Below are 21,982 nucleotides of genomic sequence, written 5' to 3'. Positions count from 1 at the left end.
GTCGTCTTTGTTCATCTTTGTCAACAAGGAAATTGAAATTGCAATCCCTCCTAGCTTCATCGCTTCACCAGCCTTATTCGACTACTCCGCTGAACTAACGAACTAACGCCCTTGCCTTGCCGAGACCCTGACCCCTCCCTCTCTCCTCTCCCCCTCCTCTCCCCAATCCCACCAGCCACTCTCCTCCTCCAGACACATTGATGTCCCCATTCAATATCCATATCACACCTAATCACCTAATCACACCCAATCTACGCCCAGTCTGTCGGCGTTGGTCTCTATCTTGTACATCTTCATCTGTCTACATGTCTGATTGACCTTGTTCCTAATCGAAACGGATCATGGCGCCCGAGATGACAGGGTTCTGCGTCCTAGCATCGACGCAGACACCCTCGCCGCCATCGCGATTGCCGACACCTCCTCCTCCCTCACCACCACCACACGCCATGGCCCGCCCGCTTCCCCATTCTGATGCTCCTTCTGCCTCATCCCCATCTGACGTCTCCTCCTCCCTCCCCTCGCAGTTCCAGCCCGTGCAGCCAGGCCCCGATCGTCAATCTGCCGACACAGTGAGGCCGCGAGCTTCGTCCCTTGTTTCAACCACCTCGTCCATCAAGAGAAAACCGTTACCGTTGTCGGCGCTGCCTCTAGTTGCCAGATATTCGGTTGAATCGAGCGCCAGCACTTTCGACTCACCGTCTGCCAGATTCCTCAGACGCCTGTCGATAGACAGCCCGACGCTCTACGACCCTTCGGTACACCGATTTCCTCACTTCGTGGAAGAGGCTGGGCCGCACCAGGGACAAAGAATCTCAACGTACGTCGTCTCGTATCCCTCTGCTCACCAAGCATACCACCCTACCTACCAGCCCTTCACATTGTTTCCCCTTTGGGTTAAAGATACTGACCGGGTAAACAGTCTCGACATCCCACAGGAGCCATTCAGACCGTTGTCACCTGTAATCGAAGCTTCAGTTCATCAGACGCTTCCGACTGCCACACCAAACCAACCCACCCCTGCCGCACACACACACACACACAAACACTCAATAGGTGGCACCCCTCCGACCTCATCTGTCCGCCATGCAAGATTGAGGCGTGACTCGGCCCTCAGCACCACCTCGAGTTATTATACATACGAGGATTCGAGTCCAGCACACCGCTCCCGATCAGGAACAATGTCCCTTTTCGCGGCGAATCCACAACCACCCAACCTCGGCCTGCCTGACAACGATGCCCGCGGCGCCTCCTTCGACGCAACCAGCATCAAGAGCCCCTCCGATAAACAACTCTCCAAGTCGCCTGGAGCGTCTAAACTTGGTTCCTTCTTCGGGTGGGGTGGAAACACCTCGCCGGCGTCATCGACGACTACTTTCTCAGAGGATAAGAACTTCTCTCCCATACCCTCGCCGACGTCCCCGGCGAAACACTTCTCAAAGTCGATCGCCAGCCGCGCTATCCCGATTGGAACCGACGTCCCTAAAGCCAATTCGGCGAATGAGAGCTTCTTTGACGAGGAATTCGCACCGTCTAGTGTAGACAGCGAGTCTCACGTGGGAGAGATGGAGGAGGAACTCAAAACTATCAGTGCCGAGCTGGCCACATCTATAAGGAGGGAGATGGAACTAGAAGATCTTGTCGAACGATTACAATCGGAAGTTGACAACCCTCGCGGACCTAATAAGAGAACAAGTGATTACTTTTCCGACTCGGGTACGAGCTCGGTCAAGTATGGCGGTGATACAGATTCAAGAACGGAAGAGATCGAGCGGATGCAGCGGAAAACAGACCGTGAAAAGGCCCAAATACGACTGGATTGCCAAGAAAAAGTCCAAGAGGAGAGGACACGACGATCAGGTCTTGAGAAGAAGATTCGCCGGCTAGAGGAGAAGGTGTCGCATGTTGACCTCGCGTCCATCAACTCTCTCGACAGCGGCGGTCGATTAAAAGACGTGGAAGCGACATGCGAAGACCTAAGGCGACGACTTAATGACGAACGGAAAGTCAAGGAGAACTTTGAAGATCTCCTGACAGCACTCAGAGGCGAGCTTCATACGTCTCATAATGAGCGTGACAACCTCAGAGACGAAGTTATTCCACAACTACGAGCTCGGGTTGAAGGGCTAGAGGCGCAGGCCGCTGAACATGAGAAGCTAGCATACGACCACACAAAGGCGCAGCAGCAGATGCAGTTGACTAGAGGCGACAGCGTGCGCAAGCTGCAGACTGATATACAATCACATATGGACAGCATCGGTGAAGATGGTCCACAACCTAATTCCGGCTTGAAGAGGTCCACTTCGGTAAGGAACTCTACAGTCACTACTACACCTTTAATGAGGTCGCGGCCTACTTCAATGTCCCTGGCCAAAGGCGTCGAGTCACGAGACATGCTCCTTGAGCGCGTGAAGGACGTCGAAGCCCAACGGGACGCGCTCCATCGTGCGCTGAAGAGCCTACTGGAGAGGCAAGAACACCAAACAAAAGAAAACGACAAGCGCCTCCGCCAGCTCGAGATCGAGCGCGACAATGCCCTCAAGAGCGCACCCAAACGCGCCGGCTACGGCAAAGACGTCTCCAGTTTGAGGGATGAAATCAACACCCTCCGTCGCCGCGCCGACGAAGCCATAGAGCAAAAGTGGCAGTGCGAGAAGGGCCTCAGTGGCCTAAAAATGGACCTCGACCGCGCGGAGCAGGAAATCGGCTCCCTCCGCAACCTCCTCGTCGATAAAGGCGTCGCCGTCCCGGAAAACATCCCGGGCTCGCGCAGTAGCGCTAACTCCTCGTCGCTAGAGCAGGCATACTCCGAGCTCAAGAAGACCTACGCTGCGTCCCTTGATCGCGTAAAGGCGCTGGAATCTCAAGTCCCCCGCGACGGCACAACAGACGAGGCACTCCGATCCCTCCAAACCTCCCTCACCACCGCCATTGCCGACCGCGACTCCGCCGTCTCCTCCCTCCACACCACGGAGCTCTCGCACCTCTCTACCGAAACCGACCTCGCTTCCCAGCTCCAGCATGCCGCGGAGCACATCGAGGGATTAGCGGGCCAGGTACGCGCCCAGCTGTCTGCGAATTCGACGCTCCGCGCTCGTCTTGCGGAGACGATCAAGCGCGGGGAGGTGGAGCAGAATGCCAATGTGGCGAGGATTATGGGGATGCAGGGAAAGCTCCGTACTCTTGAAGAGGCGCTTATGGCTGCGCAACAGGCGTCCGAAGAGCGCACCGCGAGACATGAGGATGAGGTTCGCGAGCTCAAGGAGACTCGCCACAGCCCGCTCATCCGCGTCAAGAACGCTATCCGCTCCCCCCGCCTCTTCGCCCCCAAGTCCCCCATGAGCCCCCTCTTCGCCGGCGGCGTCAGGAGTCCCCGCGTAGACGTCACGTCTGGGGGCAAAGCGATGAACGTCGGCGAGGAGTCGAGGGTGGGCATGCTGAAGAGCCGAGTCGAGGAGCTGGAGCGCGCGCTGGGGGAGGCGGATCGCGAGATGGAGGAGGTGGTGGGGAGGATGAATGTGGCGCAGATTGAGGTGATGGAGCTGCAGAATGAGAGGGAGGAGGCGGTGGCGGCGACGAGGATGCTGGAGAAGAGGGTGGAGGAGGAGAGGTTGAGGGGGTTTGAGGGGAGGTTTAGGTCGTTCCAGACTTAGACCCCTGCCTACTCGCCCGCCCACCTAGTCGAGTTGCGTGATGTTTGCTTTGGTGGTTGATGTGTCCCGATATTGCGCTTTAGCGACAGCATTTTTACCTTCATGGTTGTGCATTTTTTTTTAGGATGGGCGTTGGGAGATAGCTGGTATGCTGTCGATTTGTTTTGATTATGTATGGGATCATGGCTTTCTTTGAGTCCACCGGACCCCGATTGGTGGTGGTTGGGGGGGATTGTTTCATTCTTAAACCTTATATATAGTATATATTGTGGTGGGGGATGTATGGATGGGTGGGGGGATGTGTTTGGATATTTTACATATGGAGATGAGGGATGGGTAGATAGATGGGTGAGGGAGAACAATATATGTGTATTTTTGAGATTGGATGTTTTTCTTTAGATGTGACCTTTGATTCTTCTCTCCGCTGTGATGCTCCGTATCGATTTTATTCCCTTGTTCCTGATCTATAATCTGGAGATAGTTATTCGGTGGTGAATAGGTTTGGGAGGACGGCTGTGTATTGGGCTGTGGCGAATGGATATACACGTGTAGCACAGCTGCTGTGTCGTCCTCCTAAACCTAAATAAAGTCTAAGGTGAAGAATGATGCTTTGGTTCTATATTAGGGAATATCGCTGACAGTTAAGTGTAGCCCCTCAAACAAAAGAACTTGTAGAAAGTGGCCAGCAAACAGTCATGAAGAAGATGAGCCCCTGAACGAGACAATGGTCTCAACAAACAGAAGATCAGTTATATACAGCTCCATTAGTCTTTAAATAGAACTGATTTGCTAGGTTATGGTCGACAATGAAGTTTGACATCCACACATCTTAGGCCGACAGCTCTATCGACTACGAGAACAGGCACTGCGACAAGGAAGATAAATCAGTGAGTTGATCATTGAAGATGGTCAACTATCTTATATGGCGTCGAATACCAGATTGAAACCAAAATAATTGTCTATAAATCTATAAGTTATCGGAAAACTATCAAACTATCGAACATACAACAACTTTCGCTGCTGTCACTCTACACAAGCCACTTCTAATAGCGCCGGACGGGTCCAAAGCATTACGCCTTTCCTGCAGGGTTAGAAAATCAATTTATAATCATGATTATTTAGTCGTAACGTGCATGTATAACGAAAGTGCCAAACAAGCGAAAGTGCCAAAATATCGCGACTACCCCATAAGAATTGCGATAAATCCACCACAACAATATAAATTAATTAAAACTACTCGGAGTCCTCTTCCTCAGACCTGTCTATTACAATCTGACAAGTGCGCGCATTGTGTCCAGTCTCACCACACTTGCCACAGCGACGTGCATGGGTTTCTTCCCTTGGCTTCCGACCACTACTTGCCCTTATTTCTTGCTCTACTTGCTGCACAACGTCCCTCTCGTCCTGTAGCTCCTGTGCTACCTGTTGACTAAGTGATCCTCCTTGCTGTAGTCATGTTTTTTTAGCTCTCCGGCGCTTGCTTAGCACTTCATTTGCCTGTCGCAGGTTTTGGTTCTCTGCTTTTAACAATGCTAATTGATGCATTATTTGCGATGCACCCTTTGTAAACTGGTCAACAGCTGCATAGATTGAGGTTGGAGAGCTATTTTGATGATGCGCAATTCAGTTTTTAATGAAAGTAGACTGTGATACAGCTTCAGTTGGGTTATTTGGTGTCTGAGAAACCCATGGTTGAGCGGTGTTTGGGCGAGAGGTTGGAGGTGTTGGCGTCTTAAACCTAAGGTCAAGTGTAGATATTACACTCTCAGGGCTAAATGGAAGAAGCCCAGCACCTCGGAACCCTCCCTGAATATTGCTTTCTGTCATTGCAATGTTAAATGCAGCGTGGAAGGCAGGAAAGAAGTCATCCTTAGTAATGTGAATAATATGAGCCCGCATCATATCTTCAATTTGCCGACCGTAAGCTCTCTTTAATGGGCCAAAACAGCCAACATCAAGTGGTTGGAGTATATGGGAAGAGTGAGCAGGCATACAAAGCGTAATAATGTTGTGTTCTTTGCAGTACTCCTCAAACTTGTCTGAGTGGTGGCTCTCATGACCATCAAGGACTAACAAGCGATAACCACCAACACTCCGGGGCTTTGTGTGCTTCTCAAAATGCTGAAAATCCAATCCATACCTCTCTCGTTTGTAGTCCAGCCATTTGCAGTAACAGCGATTACCCAATCTGCTGGAAATCCGCTATTCTCATACCAAGATGCAAGGTGGTTTTTACCTGCCACAATGACAAATGGCGGCACTGCCCAACCTTGAGAACTAACGCCTTGGATTACTGTAACCCATTCCCGATTGCCAGGCTGCACCTTTTTTGCCTTTGCCTGCCCATCTGAGCTTGTTACTACCGTTGCGCTTGAGATGACGCCCATCATAAACCCAGTCTCATCAAAGTTGTAGATATCTGCATTGTTGATGCCATACTTTAGAATTGTGTTCCATACAAGCTCAAACCAGCCACGAATGACTTCTGGATCTTTGCACTTAGCCCTCTGGTAGTCGTATTTTCGCTGGAAGCGTGTCCGGAGCTCTACATGGCGCTTAACAAAGTTTGAAGCCCAACGTGACCCGACGCGTGGCGCGTCGCGTGTTGCAAGTAGTCGATTTGCCATATCTTCAACAATAGACAACTGAGGAGGGAACCCTTTAGCAGCTAAGTCAAGTATATACTGAACAAGAACTGATTCCTCTAGGTTACTTAATTTCCGTAAGTTGGCTTGGATATCGCGTCGTGAAGGTACGCCTTGTAAACGGTGACGTAGCTTGCGGTGGTCTATGGAATAGATCCTAGCTGCAACTCGAAGGCGCAAATTTGGGTCGCTTTGCATAGCTTGGATAGCTAGCACTAATTTGCTTTCATCATTTTTATGGCGCATGTTTTGTTGTGGAGGAATTAAACATTAGTTGGGGGGGTTGGTCACCGCATGATTTTGGCACTTTCGCTTGTTTGGCACTTTCGTTATACATGCACGTTATTCTAGAATATATAATCTAGGTATATATAGAGCCTTTAACTCCCTACTTAACTAACTTTTCTATTAAAACAAAAGCAACAATAACAACACTTTATACTATCTTTACTATAACTATGTCTTCTTCTAAAGGTTAATATAATAGCCCTAGCTATACTCTTCCTTTAGATAACCTTCCTTATATTTTTAAGGAAGGACTCTTTACTAGAGAGTTAAATCCTATTATTGAAAATAAAGAACAAACACTTACTATTAAGTGTACACAACCTAGTTGTAGGTAAGTTAACTTTATCTTACTATATAAGAATACTGTAATACCCCCTAAGTGCCTCTTAGTGATAGGTTTGACCATGTATACGTGATTTAACTAGAATACGCAGTTGACGGATTCTACTGATTTTTTGGTCACAAGTAGTACTTACCCCTAATGCACCCCCTATATAAAAATACATAATAATTGTATTTTCATAAAGTACCTCTCTGATCCATATTAACCAAAACCAAATTGTCATATTGTAAATAGCCTCAAATACTACGCTAGAAATGCCAATTCGTAGGCAGTAGTTACTACTATACTCCTTTTACAGCTACGTCGTTGCTGCTAGTAGTTTCATATTAGGGTATTACAGTGTCTATACTAGCTGCTGCTTAAGTATGAGCATAAGATGTAGAGTCTTAATGCATAGGGTTAGGATTCGCCCATTAAGGTGAAGCATTATCTATGTGTAACGCTGACTTCTAAATGATCGAAGATACAGAGGTTTCTTGCATAAGGTTGACTTGATAGAGGAGGCAGGGGATTAGTGTAATGGTGGGTGCACTAGATGTGAGAATCTAGCCACCTAGGGGAAGGGATGATTTTACTAAGACAACACACTGTCTTAGGAAACAGAGCCAAAGTGTAACGCTGACTTCTAAACGATAGAAGACACAGAGGTTTCTTGCGTAAGGTTGACTTGACAGAGGAGGCAGGGGATTAGACACAAAGGCTTTCCAAGTAACACGTTACAGTATTGTAAAGAATACTATATTGAGTTGAGCATGAAGCTCCTATCTAAGGAAATACTATCTACTTATATAGTGGTGTCGTGCCAAAGGGATATCCATGGATAACATGGATAACATAATATCCATGATATCCAATGTTATCCATCACATGACATTCCGTGGATCGCTGTGGATAACATGGATAACATAATATCCATGATATCCAATATTATCCATCATGTGAGGTTGCAGCCGTAAGTGCTAGCCATAGCACTAGCACTTAGCCGTAACACAAAGGGTTGTAGCTTAGACTATTCCACAACGCAGCAATCAAGTGTATGATGTAGTGGAGTGGTGTAATGGTGGGTGCACCAGATGTGAGAATCTAGCCACCCAAGGAAGGGATGAATTTACTAAGACAACACACTGTCTTAGAAAACAGAGCCAAAGGGTCGTAGCTTAGACTATTCCACAATGCAGCAATCAGGTGTGTGATGTAGTGAAGTGGTTCAGACAAGTTGCAACAAATGTTGAGTCTGGGAACTCAGGGGTAAGTCAGAGGTTAACACCTCACTGACTTTTCAGAAACAAGGAGTAACAAGATGAATGCTTGGAAGCTTGGAAAAGACGTGGAAGTATGTGATAGTCGATTTACTGTATTGTCTGCTTGCCCTTTCTTAAGGAAAGGGCAATCCTATTTATGCTAAAGGAATGTAGTTCTCTCATTTTCCAAGACTTTCCATGACTAACCAGGCTTGGTAACTGTAGTCGACGTAAGAGAATCCCATAGAACCATCTCTTAGGTTCGTAGCCTATAGGAAGTAAAAGGAGGTCCAAGGTCAGAGTACCCCTATAGACAAATTATGTCATAGACAAATTATGTCATAACTTAACCAATCTTGTGGGTAACTAAAGAGCGATGAGTGTAATGAATCATAGAGGTTCGTAGGAGCTTTTAGAGCTATCGTTCATGCTCCTAGGCCTCTAGTTGGTAGAGATATGTCATGTGGTAGTATGAGTGATGTCATGTAATGAATCATAGAGGGTTGTAGAGATATGCTATGTGGTAATATCGGCCCAGTAACTAAGGAGCGATGACGTGTAATGAATCATAGATGGTTGTAGCAATCGTTGAGTAGTATTGCTCTTGTTGTTGGTGTGATAAGCCAAAATATGTATAGTGACTTGTAGGTTTGAGGAGGAGATTTCCAAGTTTGCTCTTGAGTTTGATAGCAAACTGAGTGCAACGAATGTCAGTATGACAAGTGGTTTAGACAAGTTGTAACAAATCTTGAGACTTTTCAGAAACAAGGAGTAACAAGATCAATGCTTGGAAGCTTGGAAACGTGGAAGTATGTGATATTAGATTTACTGTATTGTCTGCTTTGTGAAATAGTCTAAGCTACAACCCTTTGGCTCTGTTTCCTAAGACAGTGTGTTGTCTTAGTAAAATCACCCCTTCCCCTGGGTGGCTAGATTCTCACATCTGGTGCACCCACCATTACACCTTGTCTGCTTCAAGCTTCAACTATTTCTATAGCAGCACTTCGATACTACAATGGAGGACGACTAAGCTCCTACAACTACTGCTGAACAGCAGATGCAACAACTGTTTGCCTTTATACAAACTATAGCAAACAAACTTGAGAATTTAGAAAACACCTTTCAAGCCAACACTTCAGCAACACAATCTTCAACTCAGACACATCATACAGAGCTTCCCACAGCTCCTCTGGCTATTTCGAGTACCCCAGGTGCACTTCCTAAAGTGCAAACACCAGATTTATACCATGGAGACAGGAGGAAGTTGAAGGGATTTCTTATGCAACTGGACATCTACTTCACCCTCAGGCCTCATCAGTTCACCTCAGACAGATCTATTTTGCTGCCAGCTACCTCCGTGGATCTGCATTCAACTTCTTTGAGCCATATCTTAGAAGACTTAGTGGAAACAACCAAAATACCACTACACCTTTGATTACCTCTTATGACCAGTTTCAAGAGGAACTTACCAGGACCTTTGGAGACATCAACGAAACTGCTACAGCAGAAAGAGAGCTACAGAAGCTATGTCAAAAGACCTCTGCTGCTCAGTATACAACAGAATTTAGGAGAATCACTTCTTACTTGACTTGGAATGAAGAAGCCTTAGTCTTCACTTACTACCAAGGGCTCAAGAGCTCTATTAAGGATGAACTCAGCAAAGAAGAACGCCCTACAACACTTCAAACGCTTATAGAGAAAGCTGTCAGACTTGATGATAGGCTTTTTGAAAGAAGAAAGGAGAAGAACCAAGACTGGCATCTAACAAGAAATTTCAACAATTACACCTCTACACCAACTGCTAAGGACTCAGCACCTAAACCTATGGACTTAGACGCCTCTATAAAGAGATCTACAAAAAATCCAGCACCTCAGCCTACAAGAAACCCTCAAAAACTGAAAAGGGGTAAACTTACTCCTCAAGAAAGAAAACACAGAATGGACAACAACCTTTGTTATACTGTGGCAAAGGGGGACACAGAATTCAGGAGTGCTATTCAGCACGGGGGAGTGCTGATTCAAAACATATAGCAGCCTCAGACACAGTCACAGCTGCTATTCCTGAAAAACTTGAAAAATCCCTAGCAGGCACAACTTCAACTGAGACTACAACTTCTCCCCTAGACAACAAAGATGTGTCGATGGTGCTTTCTCAGAGTTTCACACACCTGTTAATCCCTATTTAACTCCATTTCAAACAACAGGTGTTGTCTACAAGGGCTATCATAGACTCAGGGGCAACAGGCAACTTTATATCTCAAGACCTCATCTTGACACACCAGTTACCTACAATTCCCAAACACACTCCAGAGTTGCTCCGAGTCATTGATGAAACTCCTATCAGTTCAGGTTCCATTACCTGCAACACCCCAGTACTCAAACTTGAGATTCCCCTAGGAAAATCAACATTTTCAGACACCATCTCTTTAGATGTTATACCAATGAAGTACCCAGTTATCCTAGGTCTTCCATGGCTTCAAAGGCATGATCCAACTATCAATTGGAAGCATTTATCGCTTGGGTTTAGCTCAAATCCTAAGCTCAATACTGAAAAAACCCTTCAAGCCTCAGTTACCCCTATTTAGGTCCAAGACTCAAACTTGTCCCAGATCAAGGATTTTGACCAAACTATGGACGATATATCATCTCTGATATGGGTTAAACCTTTCCAACCTGTCCTAGAGATAGCAGCTACTTCAGATTTGGAGAAATCATCTCAGGAGGTCATTTTGCCTTTAGCATACTAAGACTACCAACATCTTTTTGACAAGGCAAAGGCATCAATTCTGCCAAAGCACCAGCCTTCTGACCATGAGATACCACTCGCAGAAGGCTCAATGCCTCCCTACGGCCCTATCTACTCTCTATCTGAATTAGAGCTGAAAACTCTCAGATAATACCTAGATGAGAACCTTAGTTCTGGCTTTATCAGACCTTCTTCCTCACTAGCAGGAGCTCCCATTCTCTTTGTCAAGAAGAAAGATGGCTCCTTGCGTCTCTGTGTTGATTATAGGGGCCTTAATGCAGTCACTGTTAAAAACAGATATGCTTTACCCCTTATCCCTAAGCTCATAGATAGGCTCTCTTTAGCAAGGATCTTTACTAAGTTAGATCTTAGGGGAGCTTATAACCTGATACGCATCAAGGAAGGTGATGAGTGGAAGACTGCATTCAGAACATGCTATGGTCATTTTGAATACCAGGTAATGCCTTTTAGGCTTCCCAATGCACCTGCTTCTTTCCAAGCTCTCATAAATGATATTCTAAGACCTTACTTGGATATCTTTGTTGTTGTCTACTTAGACGACATTCTTATATACTCTTTAGACACTCAAGAGCATGTTCTACATGTTAGACAAGTCTTAGAGAAGCTATCTCAAGCACAACTCTTTTGCAAACTTGAGAAATGTCTTTTCCATATGTCTCAAGTTGATTTCTGTAATGGTGGGTGCACCAGATGTGAGAATCTAGCCACCCAAGGAAGGGATGATTTTACTAAGACAACACACTGTCTTAGGAAACAGAGCCAAAGGGTCGTAGCTTAGACTATTCCACAACGCAGCAATCAGGTGTGTGATGTAGTGAAGTGGTTCAGACAAGTTGCAACAAATGTTGAGTCTGGGAACTCAGGGGTAAGTCAGAGGTTAACACCTCACTGACTTTTCAGAAACAAGGAGTAACAAGATGAATGCTTGGAAGCTTGGAAAAGACGTGGAAGTATGTGATAGTCGATTTACTGTATTGCCTGCTTGCCCTTTCTTAAGGAAAGGGCAATCCTATTTATGCCAAAGGAGTGTAGTTCTCTCATTTTCCATGACTTTCCATGACTAACCAGGCTTGGTAAATGTATTAGAAATCAAGTGCGACCCACAACTAGCTTGCTAATCATGTAGCGAATGTAAGAGAATCCCATAGAACCATCTCTTGGGTTCCTAGCCTATAGGAAGTGAAAAGGAGGTCCAAGGTCAGAGTACCTATAGATAAATTATGTCATAACTTAACCAATCTTGTGGGTAACTAAGGAGCGATGACGTGTAATGAATCATAGAGGGTTGTAGAAGCTTCTAGAGCTATCGTTCATGTTCCTAGGCCTCTAGTTGGTAGAGATATGCCATGTGGTAGTATTGGCCCACCCCCTTAAGGAGGAGATTTTCTTAATAACTTGTTCAATGAGTGTCCAAATGATATGCCGTGATGTATGTAGCATAAACAGATGTAGTAGAAGAGTTTGCAGCAATCGTTGAGTAGTATTGCTTCTGTTGTTGATGTGATAAGCCAAGATATGTATGTTGACTTGTAGGTTTGAGGAGGAGATTTCTAAGTTTGCTCTTGAGTTTGATAGCAAACTGAGTGCAACGAATGTCAGTATGACACCCTGCGCCTGTGCCTCGCTCTGGCTGCTGGTAGTAGGGTGGTGTTGTGCGCGTCGTTTCTATCCTCCTCTTGGCCAGGGTCGGACCGGTACCGGTACGTACCCGATTCGACTGAGGTGGGCTCGCCGACCTCCCCTTCCCGTAACTCGGGGGGGTTTTGGTGCGTTTTGGCGGTTCGGCCCCCTGAGTCATGGGGGTTGTTGCCGCCCCCCCGGCCCCCCTCCGTGCGTTGGGGTTCTAGGGGTCTGTGGGGTGCATCCCTTCCCGTGCGTTTGGGTTGTTTGGGTCGGTGGTCTGACGTCGCCGTGTGCGCTAGCGTCTTGTCCGGATCGGTTGCGGAGCGGCTTCGTGGTACGCTTGTAGGATGTCCGGCGCGTTAGCTAGGTTGTCGGTGGGTTCCCACGTGTCCTCCGCGGGGGAATACCCCTTCCATCGGATGAGGTATCGGCGCCCCTTAGGGGTGTCCTTGTGTGCCTGAATGGACTGTACTTCCCATTCATCTTGGTCTCAGGTTTGCGTCGTCTCAGGCGGTACGGTGCCGGTCCGGGCGTGGTACGGTTCTAGTAGGGACACGTGGAACACGTCGTGGATTTGGTACCCCTTTGGGAGCGTGAGGCGGTACGACTGCCCGTGCGCTCCGATGGCTTCTGTGACCCTAAACGGGCCTAGATACTTGTCAGAGAGCTTCCGATTAGGGCGGAGTTGGCGGATGTTTTTTGCTGCGAGCATCACCTGATCGCCGACCCGGAACCGCATCGGCGTGTGTTTCCGGTCGTATTGCTTTTTGTGGGCCTCTGTGGCTTGACGAAGGGTGGCCTCTAGCTCCTTTCGTTCCCGTTGGAGCTCCTCCACTCGGGACGCCGCCGTGCTGGCACCATTAGGCGGCTCCGCTGCCGTGACCTCGATGGCGGGATAGTAGCCGTATAGTAGGTAGAACGGGGCGTGTCCCATTGACTCATGCACTGAGTTGTTGTAGGAGAACTCGGCGAGCGCTAGTTTGCTAGCCCAGTTACCCTGTGAGTAATCGCAGTAGCAGCGAAGGTACTGCTCTAGCGTCTGGTTCTGTCGCTCCGTCTGGCCGTCGGTTTGGGGACGGAAAGCGGTGCTCAACCGCCTCCGTATCTGGAGGTAGAACATAAAGCTTCCCCAAAATGCACTCGTGAACTGGGGGCCCCGGTCGGAGGTGATTCCTGTCGGGGTCCCATAGTCCTTAAGACTTCCGCGAGTTCCGGGGCGTCAATGGTAGCGTTAACGGGTATATAACGTGCCATCTTCGTGAGGCGATCCATGACGACGAGGATCGAGTCGTAGACCCGGCCTCGGAACCGGCTCGGCGGTAACCCCACTATGAAGTCCATCGTGATCTCCTGCCAGGGGGTGGTCGGGGGTTGGAAAGGCGCCAGCTCGCTGTAGGGTGCGTGCCTCTTAGTCTTCGTGCGTTGGCAGACGTCGCACGTCCGGAGGTGACTCTTCACGTCCCTCCTCATCCCCGCCCAGTAGTATTTCCGTTGCAGCAGCTCCTGGGTGCGGGCGAAACCAAAGTGGCCAGCGTGAGGGTCGTCGTGGTGTGTGGCTAGCAGTTCTGCCCGCATCGGTGGCGAGTCGGGGACGTATATGGCGCCCTTCCTTCGGAGTAAGCCGTCCTCCCCCATCGTCCACAAGGCGGCCTCGCGGGGCCGCCGCGTTGAGTGTGGGGCTGCCGCCCATTGGGTGACGAAGTCGTCCCGGGACTGTAGTTCTAGGAGAGCCTCTCTTACCGTTACCCCTGCGGGCGAGTAGGGTCTTTCTCCTGTGATGATGGCGTTCGTGTCCCGGCGCCGTGACGGCGTCGCTTCTGCGGTCGGACTAGGTCGTTCCAGGCTGGCCGCCCGTTCCGCGCTTGGGTGGTTCGTTCCTCGTCGGCGGCCTACCGCAATTACAGGAGGTGTCGAATCCGCAGCCATCTCAGGGCCGCTACATAGCCGAAAGTGTAGGCCAGGCAAGTGTTGGTCGAGCGTAGGGTCATCGAGGGGCTGGTAATCGGGTCTCCGCGACGGTCCGTCCGCAGGGTTGGCCTTGCCAGGGCGGTATTCGATGTAGAAATCGTAGCGGGCGAGCGACTCCGCCCAGCGTGCTTGCCGTCCGTTTAGGCTCCTCTTGGTCATGAAGTATCGGAGGTTGTTGTGATCGGTCCGTACCTGTACCGGCCTCGTGACGCCTCGAAGGTACTGGCCCCAGTGGTCCATAGCCAGGATGATAGCTAGGAGTTCTTTGTCGTGGGTGTCGTACCTCAGCTCCACAGGGAAGAACTTCCTAGAGAAGAATGCCACTGGGTGCCACTTCGCCTCTGGTCCGGCCCCGAATAGCTGCGACGGGATACCCGATGCGGCGTACCCCGAGGCGTCCGTCTCCACCTGCGTTAGTAGTTCGGGCTCGTAGTCTCGCAGCATCGGGGCGGTGGTGAACCGGGCCTTTAGCGCGTCGAACGCTGTCATGGCGTCTGGCGTCATCTGGAACTTGCGCCCCTTCTCGGCCCCAGTAGTCTTTAGGAGGTTAGTGATCGGGCCCGCTACCCTAGAGTAGCCCTCAATGAAGCATCGGTAGAAGTTAGTGAACCCTAGGAACACCTGGACCTCCCTAACCGACCTCAGCGGTGGCCACTCGTTAACGGTGGCGACTCGGGTGGGGTCCATGGTGATGCCCTGGGGCCCTACTATGAAGCCGAGGAATTCCACGCTGTTCGTGGTGAACACGCACTTCTTGAGGTTGGCGTATAGCCGGTGGGTCTGTAGCCGGTTCAGGACCTCTTGCACCGCCCCCTCGTGGTGCTTCGTGTCTTTGGAGAAGATCAGAATGTCGTCTAGGTAGACTAAACAGGTCACGTCTACTAGGCCTATGAGGGCCTGGTTTATGTACGCCTGGAAGGTCGCTGGTGCGTTCGATAGTCCGAACGGCATGACGAGGTATTCGAAGTGGCCGTACCGGGTCTGAAACGCCGTCTTCCACTCATCTCCCCTACAAATACGTATTCGGTGATAGGCGTCCTTAAGGTCTAGTTTGGTAAAGACCTTCGATCGGCGTAGCCGGTCGAGGGTCTCAGTAATGAGCGGTAGCGGGGTCCGGTTCCGAATCGTAACCGCGTTCAGCCCTCTATAATCCACACAGAGTCGTAGGCTCCCGTCTTTCTTTGGGACGAACAGAATTGGGGCCCCCGCCGGGCTGATGGACCTTTGGATCCACCCCTTCTTGAGGCCCGAATCGAGATAGTCTCGTAGCGCCTCGAGCTCCGGTTCGCTAAGGGGGTATACCGGGCTCCAGGGGGGTTCCTTGCCCTCCTCCACCTCGATTTTGTGCTCCATTGGGTGGTGTTCGGGCAATACGCCCGCCTTCGCTGCGTCAAAGACGTCAGCGTAGTCATGGTATTGGTTGGGGAGAACCGCTGGTGCCGTATCGGCGGTGACGACGCCGACACGCTGCCCCCTTACTGCCCCTTGGGTGAGCATTCCGCACAACGCTCCTTGGGCGAGGAATCCGTAGGCTCCCCCCGTCTCCTGGACATCCTCGTAGAACTGTTCAGGTCCTACCTCCCGGACGGCCCCCTGCCGTGTTGGGAACTCCCATGTCCCGTCCTTGTAGCTGATCGTAGGGTCTACGTCAGCCAGCCAAGGGTACCCTAGGATGAGGTTCACATCTAACCCGTCGAACGCGCAGGCTACAAAATGGTGGCGGGTCGTTAACGACCTCCCCGCCCCGTCCGTGGCGCCGATGGGTAGGTAGTGGGCCCCGTAGGTCCATACCTCTCTCCCCTCGAGGGTTGACAACCCCATGTCAGCCCCTTCGCTAGACTCCCATCTGCACTCTACGACTAGAGACTGGCGGACGCAGTTCTCCTCTGCCCCGCTGTCGATCAGGGCTTGCTCCGTTCGCGTGGACCCATCAGCGGCCGTGACTTGGACCGCGATCACTAGCCGCCTCCGCGTCGGTAGCGCCCCGCCTTGGTCCCGTCGGTTTAGGGCAGTGGATATCACCGCTGGGACTCGCCTTTTCCCGTTAGGCTCGGGCAATCCGGGGAAATGTGCCCCTTCTTGCTGCAATTGTAGCATATAGCCTCAGGGCACTGGGCCAGCCGATGCTCTGCCGAGCCGCAGCCGTGGCAGCCGTTGCCGCGGCGATCTCCCTTCGCGCCCGCTAGGGAGCGATTCGGGCTCGTGGCTGGGCCTCTCCTGTGGCCCTCAGAGTCCCGCTCCTCAGTCCCCGTAAGCCGCGACGGTCGCAGGGGCCCCGCCCTAACGTCCTCGCGGTCTCCCGCCCTCGCCGGGGTGTCGGATCGCCTCCGGTTCGGCCTCCTGTCGGTGAGGCGGTGCGTGTTCTCTATGCAGGTCGCTAGGGCCAGCATGCCTTGCCGCGTACGGGGTATGTCGTCGTGGTGCAGGATCTCGCGCCGCACCTCCTCTCGCAGCTTTGCGTAGAGGGTGTTCTTCCGGAGCTCCTCGTCTTCGATCCGGAGCTCGAGCTCGAGAGTGTCGAGGTGGGCCGCGAAATCTTCCGCCGATTGGGTCTCGCCTTGCTTTGCCTCGTTGTACGACGTGATGGCGTCGAACGTGCGGTTCGAGGGGTCGATAATGGAATCCATTATCCAGTCCTTGAATTCCGCCTAGGTGGTGTTCCCTAGCCCTTCGCGGCGCTCGTGGCGCTCCCACTTCGCTGCCGGCGCTGGTCCGAAGGCGAGGACGCAGTAGTCAATCTTATTCTGGTCCGTGGGGTACTGCGACCCCGCGTCGATACGGAACCGGTGGTCTGCCCCAGCGGCGAAGACCTGCGCCTCCCGCAGGCTCTTCCCCTGGAAGGTTGCTAGATCGCGGAACTTCGGCGCTCTGCGGGGGCCCCGGTCGTGGCTCGCAGCCGACTCGCCCACGACGCTCCCTATCTCGAGGAAAGCTCTCCCTTGGTTGTAGCCGTCGTGGCCCTTGCTCGCGCGCCGCTTCCGGTCCCCCGTTAGCGTCCAGTCTTCCTGTAGTTCGCGCAGCTCCTGTTGGAGCGCGCGCTTCCGTCGTTCCTGGACCTCTAGTTCTGCGATTCGCAATTCCACAGCGGCTCGCTTCCGGAGCCGGGCGACACGCACCTCGCGTTCTAGGTGGTCAGCCTCGCGGCGGGTCTCGTCCACCCGATCACCCAAGTCGAACGGGACCTCAGTTAGGGTGGAGAGTTCCGATCCGTCAGGGCTTCCATCCTGGTTGCCGTGGAGGTCCTCGCTAGCGCTAGGCTGGTGTTGGGCGTGCCTCTCGTCTCCCGACTGGCTCGACCCCGGGTGCGGCCCCGGTTCGTCGTCGCCTCAGAGGGTTTGCGTAGCGTACTGGTTCTGGGAGCGCGAACGCGTCGTGGCCCCTTCGAATGGTACGTCCATTGCCGAGTAGGGGCGTTGCCGCAACTAGGTCCTAGCGGGCTGCCTCCCGTATTGCGAGAGATTAGAATGTAAGGGTTTAGGTAGGCAGTGTGCTAAGACCGTAGGTTGGAGCAAATAGTATAGTATTCAACAGACTAATCTCTGAGCCCCTACTAATAGGGGGCTCAGCTACCTTATCTACTCCTTCGGGGTTGGGCCCCCGCCGTCTCGGTTGCGAGTCGGGTCCGGGCGCCATCTTGCAGTCTTCCAGCCTAATAGCGGCCTTAGGCTATGGGGCCTCCCTTAGTGGCCTTGGCAGCCTAGGGCGCTCTAGCGGGGCGCCCCCGACGCGGACCCGCGACTGACCCTTCTTACTTCCTACCTACCCGTGACACACCATTACAGATTGCTACAACCCTCTATGATTCATTACATGTCATTACTTCTTAGTTACTAGGCTAATACTACCACATGACATATCTCTACCAGCTAGAGGCCTAGGAACATGAACGATAGCTCCAAAAGCTTCTACAACCCTCTATGATTCATTACACGTCATCGCTCCTTAGTTACCTACAAGATTGGTTAAGTTATGACATAATTTGTCTATAGGGGTACTCTGACCTTAGACCTCCTTTCACTTCCTATAGGCTAGGAACCTAAGAGATGGTTCTATGGGATTCTCTTACGTTAACTACAGTTACCAAGCCTGGTTAGTCATGGAAAGTCATGGAAAATGAGAGAACTACACTTCTTTGGCATAAATAGGATTGCCCTTTCCTTAAGAAAGGGCAAGCAGACAATACAGTAAATCGACTATCACATACTTCTATGTCTTTTCCAAGCTTCTAAGCATTGATCTTGTTATTCCTTGTTTCTGAAAAGTCAGTGAGGTGCTAACCTCTGACTTACCCCTAAGTTCTCAGACTCAACATTTGTTACAACTTGTCTAAACCACTCCACTACATCATACACCTGATTGCTGCGTTATGGAATAGTCTAAGCTACAACCCTTTGGCTCTGTTTCCTAAGACAGTGTGTTGTCTTAGTAAAATCATCCCTTCCCTTAGGTGGCTAGATTCTCACATCTAGTGCACCTACCATTACATACCCGCTGCTACAGTGTATCACCTTGGTGCTACACTATAACAGCAGTCTTCCTAATCAGGCAATTTTGATGCTAGGATTAGTCAGGGGTCTACTTCCTATTATGGCCAATACAGGTGGGGCTGCTACATTTTGCTACAGTGTTACAGCACTTCTGAAGTGGCCTAGTGGCTAAGAAGGCTGGATGACAGCAGGTGGAGCAAAACTGCCAGATCCGTTTAGCCCTGCTGATCAGGATTTGCGGCTTCTTACTAAGTCTACGGCCGCCCATCCACCTAATATGGTTCTCTAATATGGTTCCGACGGTGCACTTCAGAGTACAGGATATTCTACGTTATAAGAACCCTTTACAGTACTGTAATCTTGTATAGGTGTTTGCAAAAAGTGTCTGGGATTAACTGTCCTATTCTCTTGACCATGAGCATTCCATATCTTCCCCAAGTCGGGCATGTCTGCATCTGGCCATATATTAACAGCAGGCTGTTTTATATGGAGCTTAGAGGCCAAAGGAGAATGATTAGTTGGGGCTCGTGGCATATTAACAAGTTGCGCTAGCCAATCTAGGCTACGATATTGACTTGAGGATGGACGTATCTTAGGGAGAAAAGTTAGTGTACGAATTCATGTCAAAGAAATTTTCCTCACCAGGACCTAACTGCTGCAAGCTACCGTTTTGGGAGTCAAGAAATTCTCGCGGGATCACTGAAATGCGACTGTGCATGCCAATCACCGTCCTGGGAAATGTGATCCTCTCTATATCTAGTGGAACGCTTATCAGAATTCCCAAGAGATGCTGAGGGGTAAGCAATATTTCAAAATCAGAGCCACTTACCACACCGATCATTACTGCTGCTGGCACAGTGTCCACCTTGAACGGCACATTCTTTCTGTTCATTCTTCTAGCCTTCCCCTCATGGGATTCTTTCATACTACTAGCAGTTTCATTGCCTAGTGTTGTCTACCCAGCATTGCAGCTGTGATATCCCGGCACGAAAGGAAGTACTCGAGCTGCTTGGCAGGAAGATTTGGGCACCAATATGCTGTGCAACCTTATACACTCGTAGCCGCTAGGTTCTCTTTGGTGCTCCTCAAGCTAGCCCAACCCCCAATATACTCGATACCAAGTTGAACTAATAATCACTTGTGTTCCAGCACTAACGTAAGTCGTGGCGTAATGCGGGGGATGGTGTAACGCGGTGGAATTTTGAAGAGAACACAACAAATCTGTAAATTTAACTACAATCAACGATAATACATGATCCACCGTCACTCTTAGATTGTTCCCCTGCTTCTTCCTCAATATACTCGTCAATTTCAATGTCTGAGGAGGCGTTCTTATCCTTTGTTTTGCACTTTTTCTTACTTGGGTTATGTGTCGCCTTTTCCGCCTCCATCACCGCATCACACAACTCTTGCGTAGAAACATGAAAGTGACCCTTCAAAATAACCCTTTTCCCCTTCGTACGTACCGTACGTTGCTTTATAACTGATCGCAGGTTGTTGGCATCGAGTTGGTGGACAATGCTGCATGCTCGAAGTTGCTCTGACGCAACTGTGAGTTTTTGGATGTACGTCTGCACTGGTGTTGACAGCACCCCACCACTATTAATCGTAGTTGTAAGGAGTGCATTTGCAGAGCGTAAGGTCATCCCATCTGGGGGGGAGCTGTTGATAAAGACTCGGTCAAAAATATCATACTGATGTGGTGTTTTTGGTCGGTCAGCCTCGACTGATGGTTCAGCATTGAGCAGCGTACGCAATGCTCGCTGGGGATTAAAAGGAAACAAGCCAGCGCCACGGTATGCTGACTCAATGTTCTGATGGTTGCATACATCAAGCCGTGCCTGGATGTATGCCTCCATCCATTCATACTTCTGTATGCGCGCAAGTTGCGCTTGGTTGAGTGGGGAGAGCGCTGCTGTCAGGCGCTTTTTTAGCGGGCCGAATATCACAACATCCAGTGGTTGTAGTAAGTGCGATGTATGAGGGGGAAGTATCAGTAATACAATATGGTTCTGCATGCAATGCGCAATGAAACTCCCACTAATGTGTGAGTCGTGGCCATCACATATAAGAAGCTGGTGCTGACCATCTGCTTTTGTACGTGTTGTTGGCTCGAAGATGCGTTTTAACCACTCCAACCCATGGAGGTTGCTTGTCCAGCCTTTCGTATTCGCAGAGAAGAACCACTGGTCGATGACTGCGGGCGGAATCCATGATTGGAGAACGTTCTTGCCCTTAAAGATCCTGAGGGGTGGGAGGATGGTTCCGTCTGCGCAGATGCACTCAACCATCAAAACCCATTCCTGACAGCCAGGATGCGCTTGATGCTTCGTACGAAGTGTTGAATCAAGTATAATTCGAGTAGATTCCATTGTCCCAATCGAAAATCCGGATTCATCCATGTTATATGTGTTCTCTTGCGTGATTCCAAACTCTTGAACCACCTTGGTGTACGCGTTAAACCATGCCGTAAGCACTGGTTTTGTTGCACCGTCCATGCATACAGTTTCGATCCGTCGCCCAATAGCGACCTGTAGATGGGGATGTCGTTGTATGAATCGTGGTACCCAGTCGCGACCGAGGGAAAATCGTGGTTGGGGTAGAAGTAAGTTTGGCGTCGCGTCGTCAAAATTGAGTGACCGGTGCGACCGGAGTTCTTCAGCTATTTCCTTCAACAACCGATGCCCTGGAGAATAGCCGCTGATTGTTAGGTTTTTAATCCACTTTAGAAGTATCTGTTCTTGCGCGCCTGATAAATTCTGCTGTTTCTGGCGGGCTTGGGAGCGTGTCAAACCTCCATTGACGCGTCGCGTCACTGAACTCTTCGGCAGCCCCAGCACTTTCTCAGCGTGATATGCACTCTTATACTTCTTAGATTGGACGTCTAATACTGCCTGGGCTATTAAAGTTTCACGCTCAGCAACACCCAGGCTTTTACAGCGAACCATTGTTGAGTTATTCACAGTTATC

At 50.2% G+C, this 21,982-nt stretch overlaps 2 protein-coding genes across 2 annotated transcripts; one reads left to right on the top strand and one right to left on the bottom strand.

The window, feature by feature from the left end:
• The first annotated feature begins 26 nt into the window (after positions 1-26).
• On the top strand, positions 27-4,007 carry VC83_01142 (uncharacterized protein). The gene is made up of 2 exons (XM_024464827.1): positions 27-817; positions 920-4,007. Exons 1-2 carry the CDS (start codon positions 342-344, stop codon positions 3,648-3,650), a joined length of 3,207 nt encoding a protein of 1,068 aa, XP_024327966.1. The 5' UTR covers positions 27-341; the 3' UTR covers positions 3,651-4,007.
• A 13,166-nt stretch (positions 4,008-17,173) lies between these two features.
• VC83_01141 (uncharacterized protein) lies at positions 17,174-18,158 on the bottom strand (the record flags this gene model as incomplete). Its single annotated transcript, XM_024464826.1, has 3 exons — positions 17,174-17,812; positions 17,874-17,947; positions 18,059-18,158. 3 exons carry the CDS (start codon positions 18,156-18,158, stop codon positions 17,174-17,176), a joined length of 813 nt encoding a protein of 270 aa, XP_024327967.1.
• Between the last annotated feature and the right edge of the window lie 3,824 nt (positions 18,159-21,982).

The sequence above is a fragment of the Pseudogymnoascus destructans genome (genome assembly GCF_001641265.1).
Source record: "Pseudogymnoascus destructans isolate 20631-21 unplaced genomic scaffold scaffold_2, whole genome shotgun sequence".
NCBI lineage: Eukaryota > Fungi > Ascomycota > Leotiomycetes > Thelebolales > Thelebolaceae > Pseudogymnoascus > Pseudogymnoascus destructans.
This window is presented reverse-complemented; position numbering and strand designations above follow the sequence as displayed.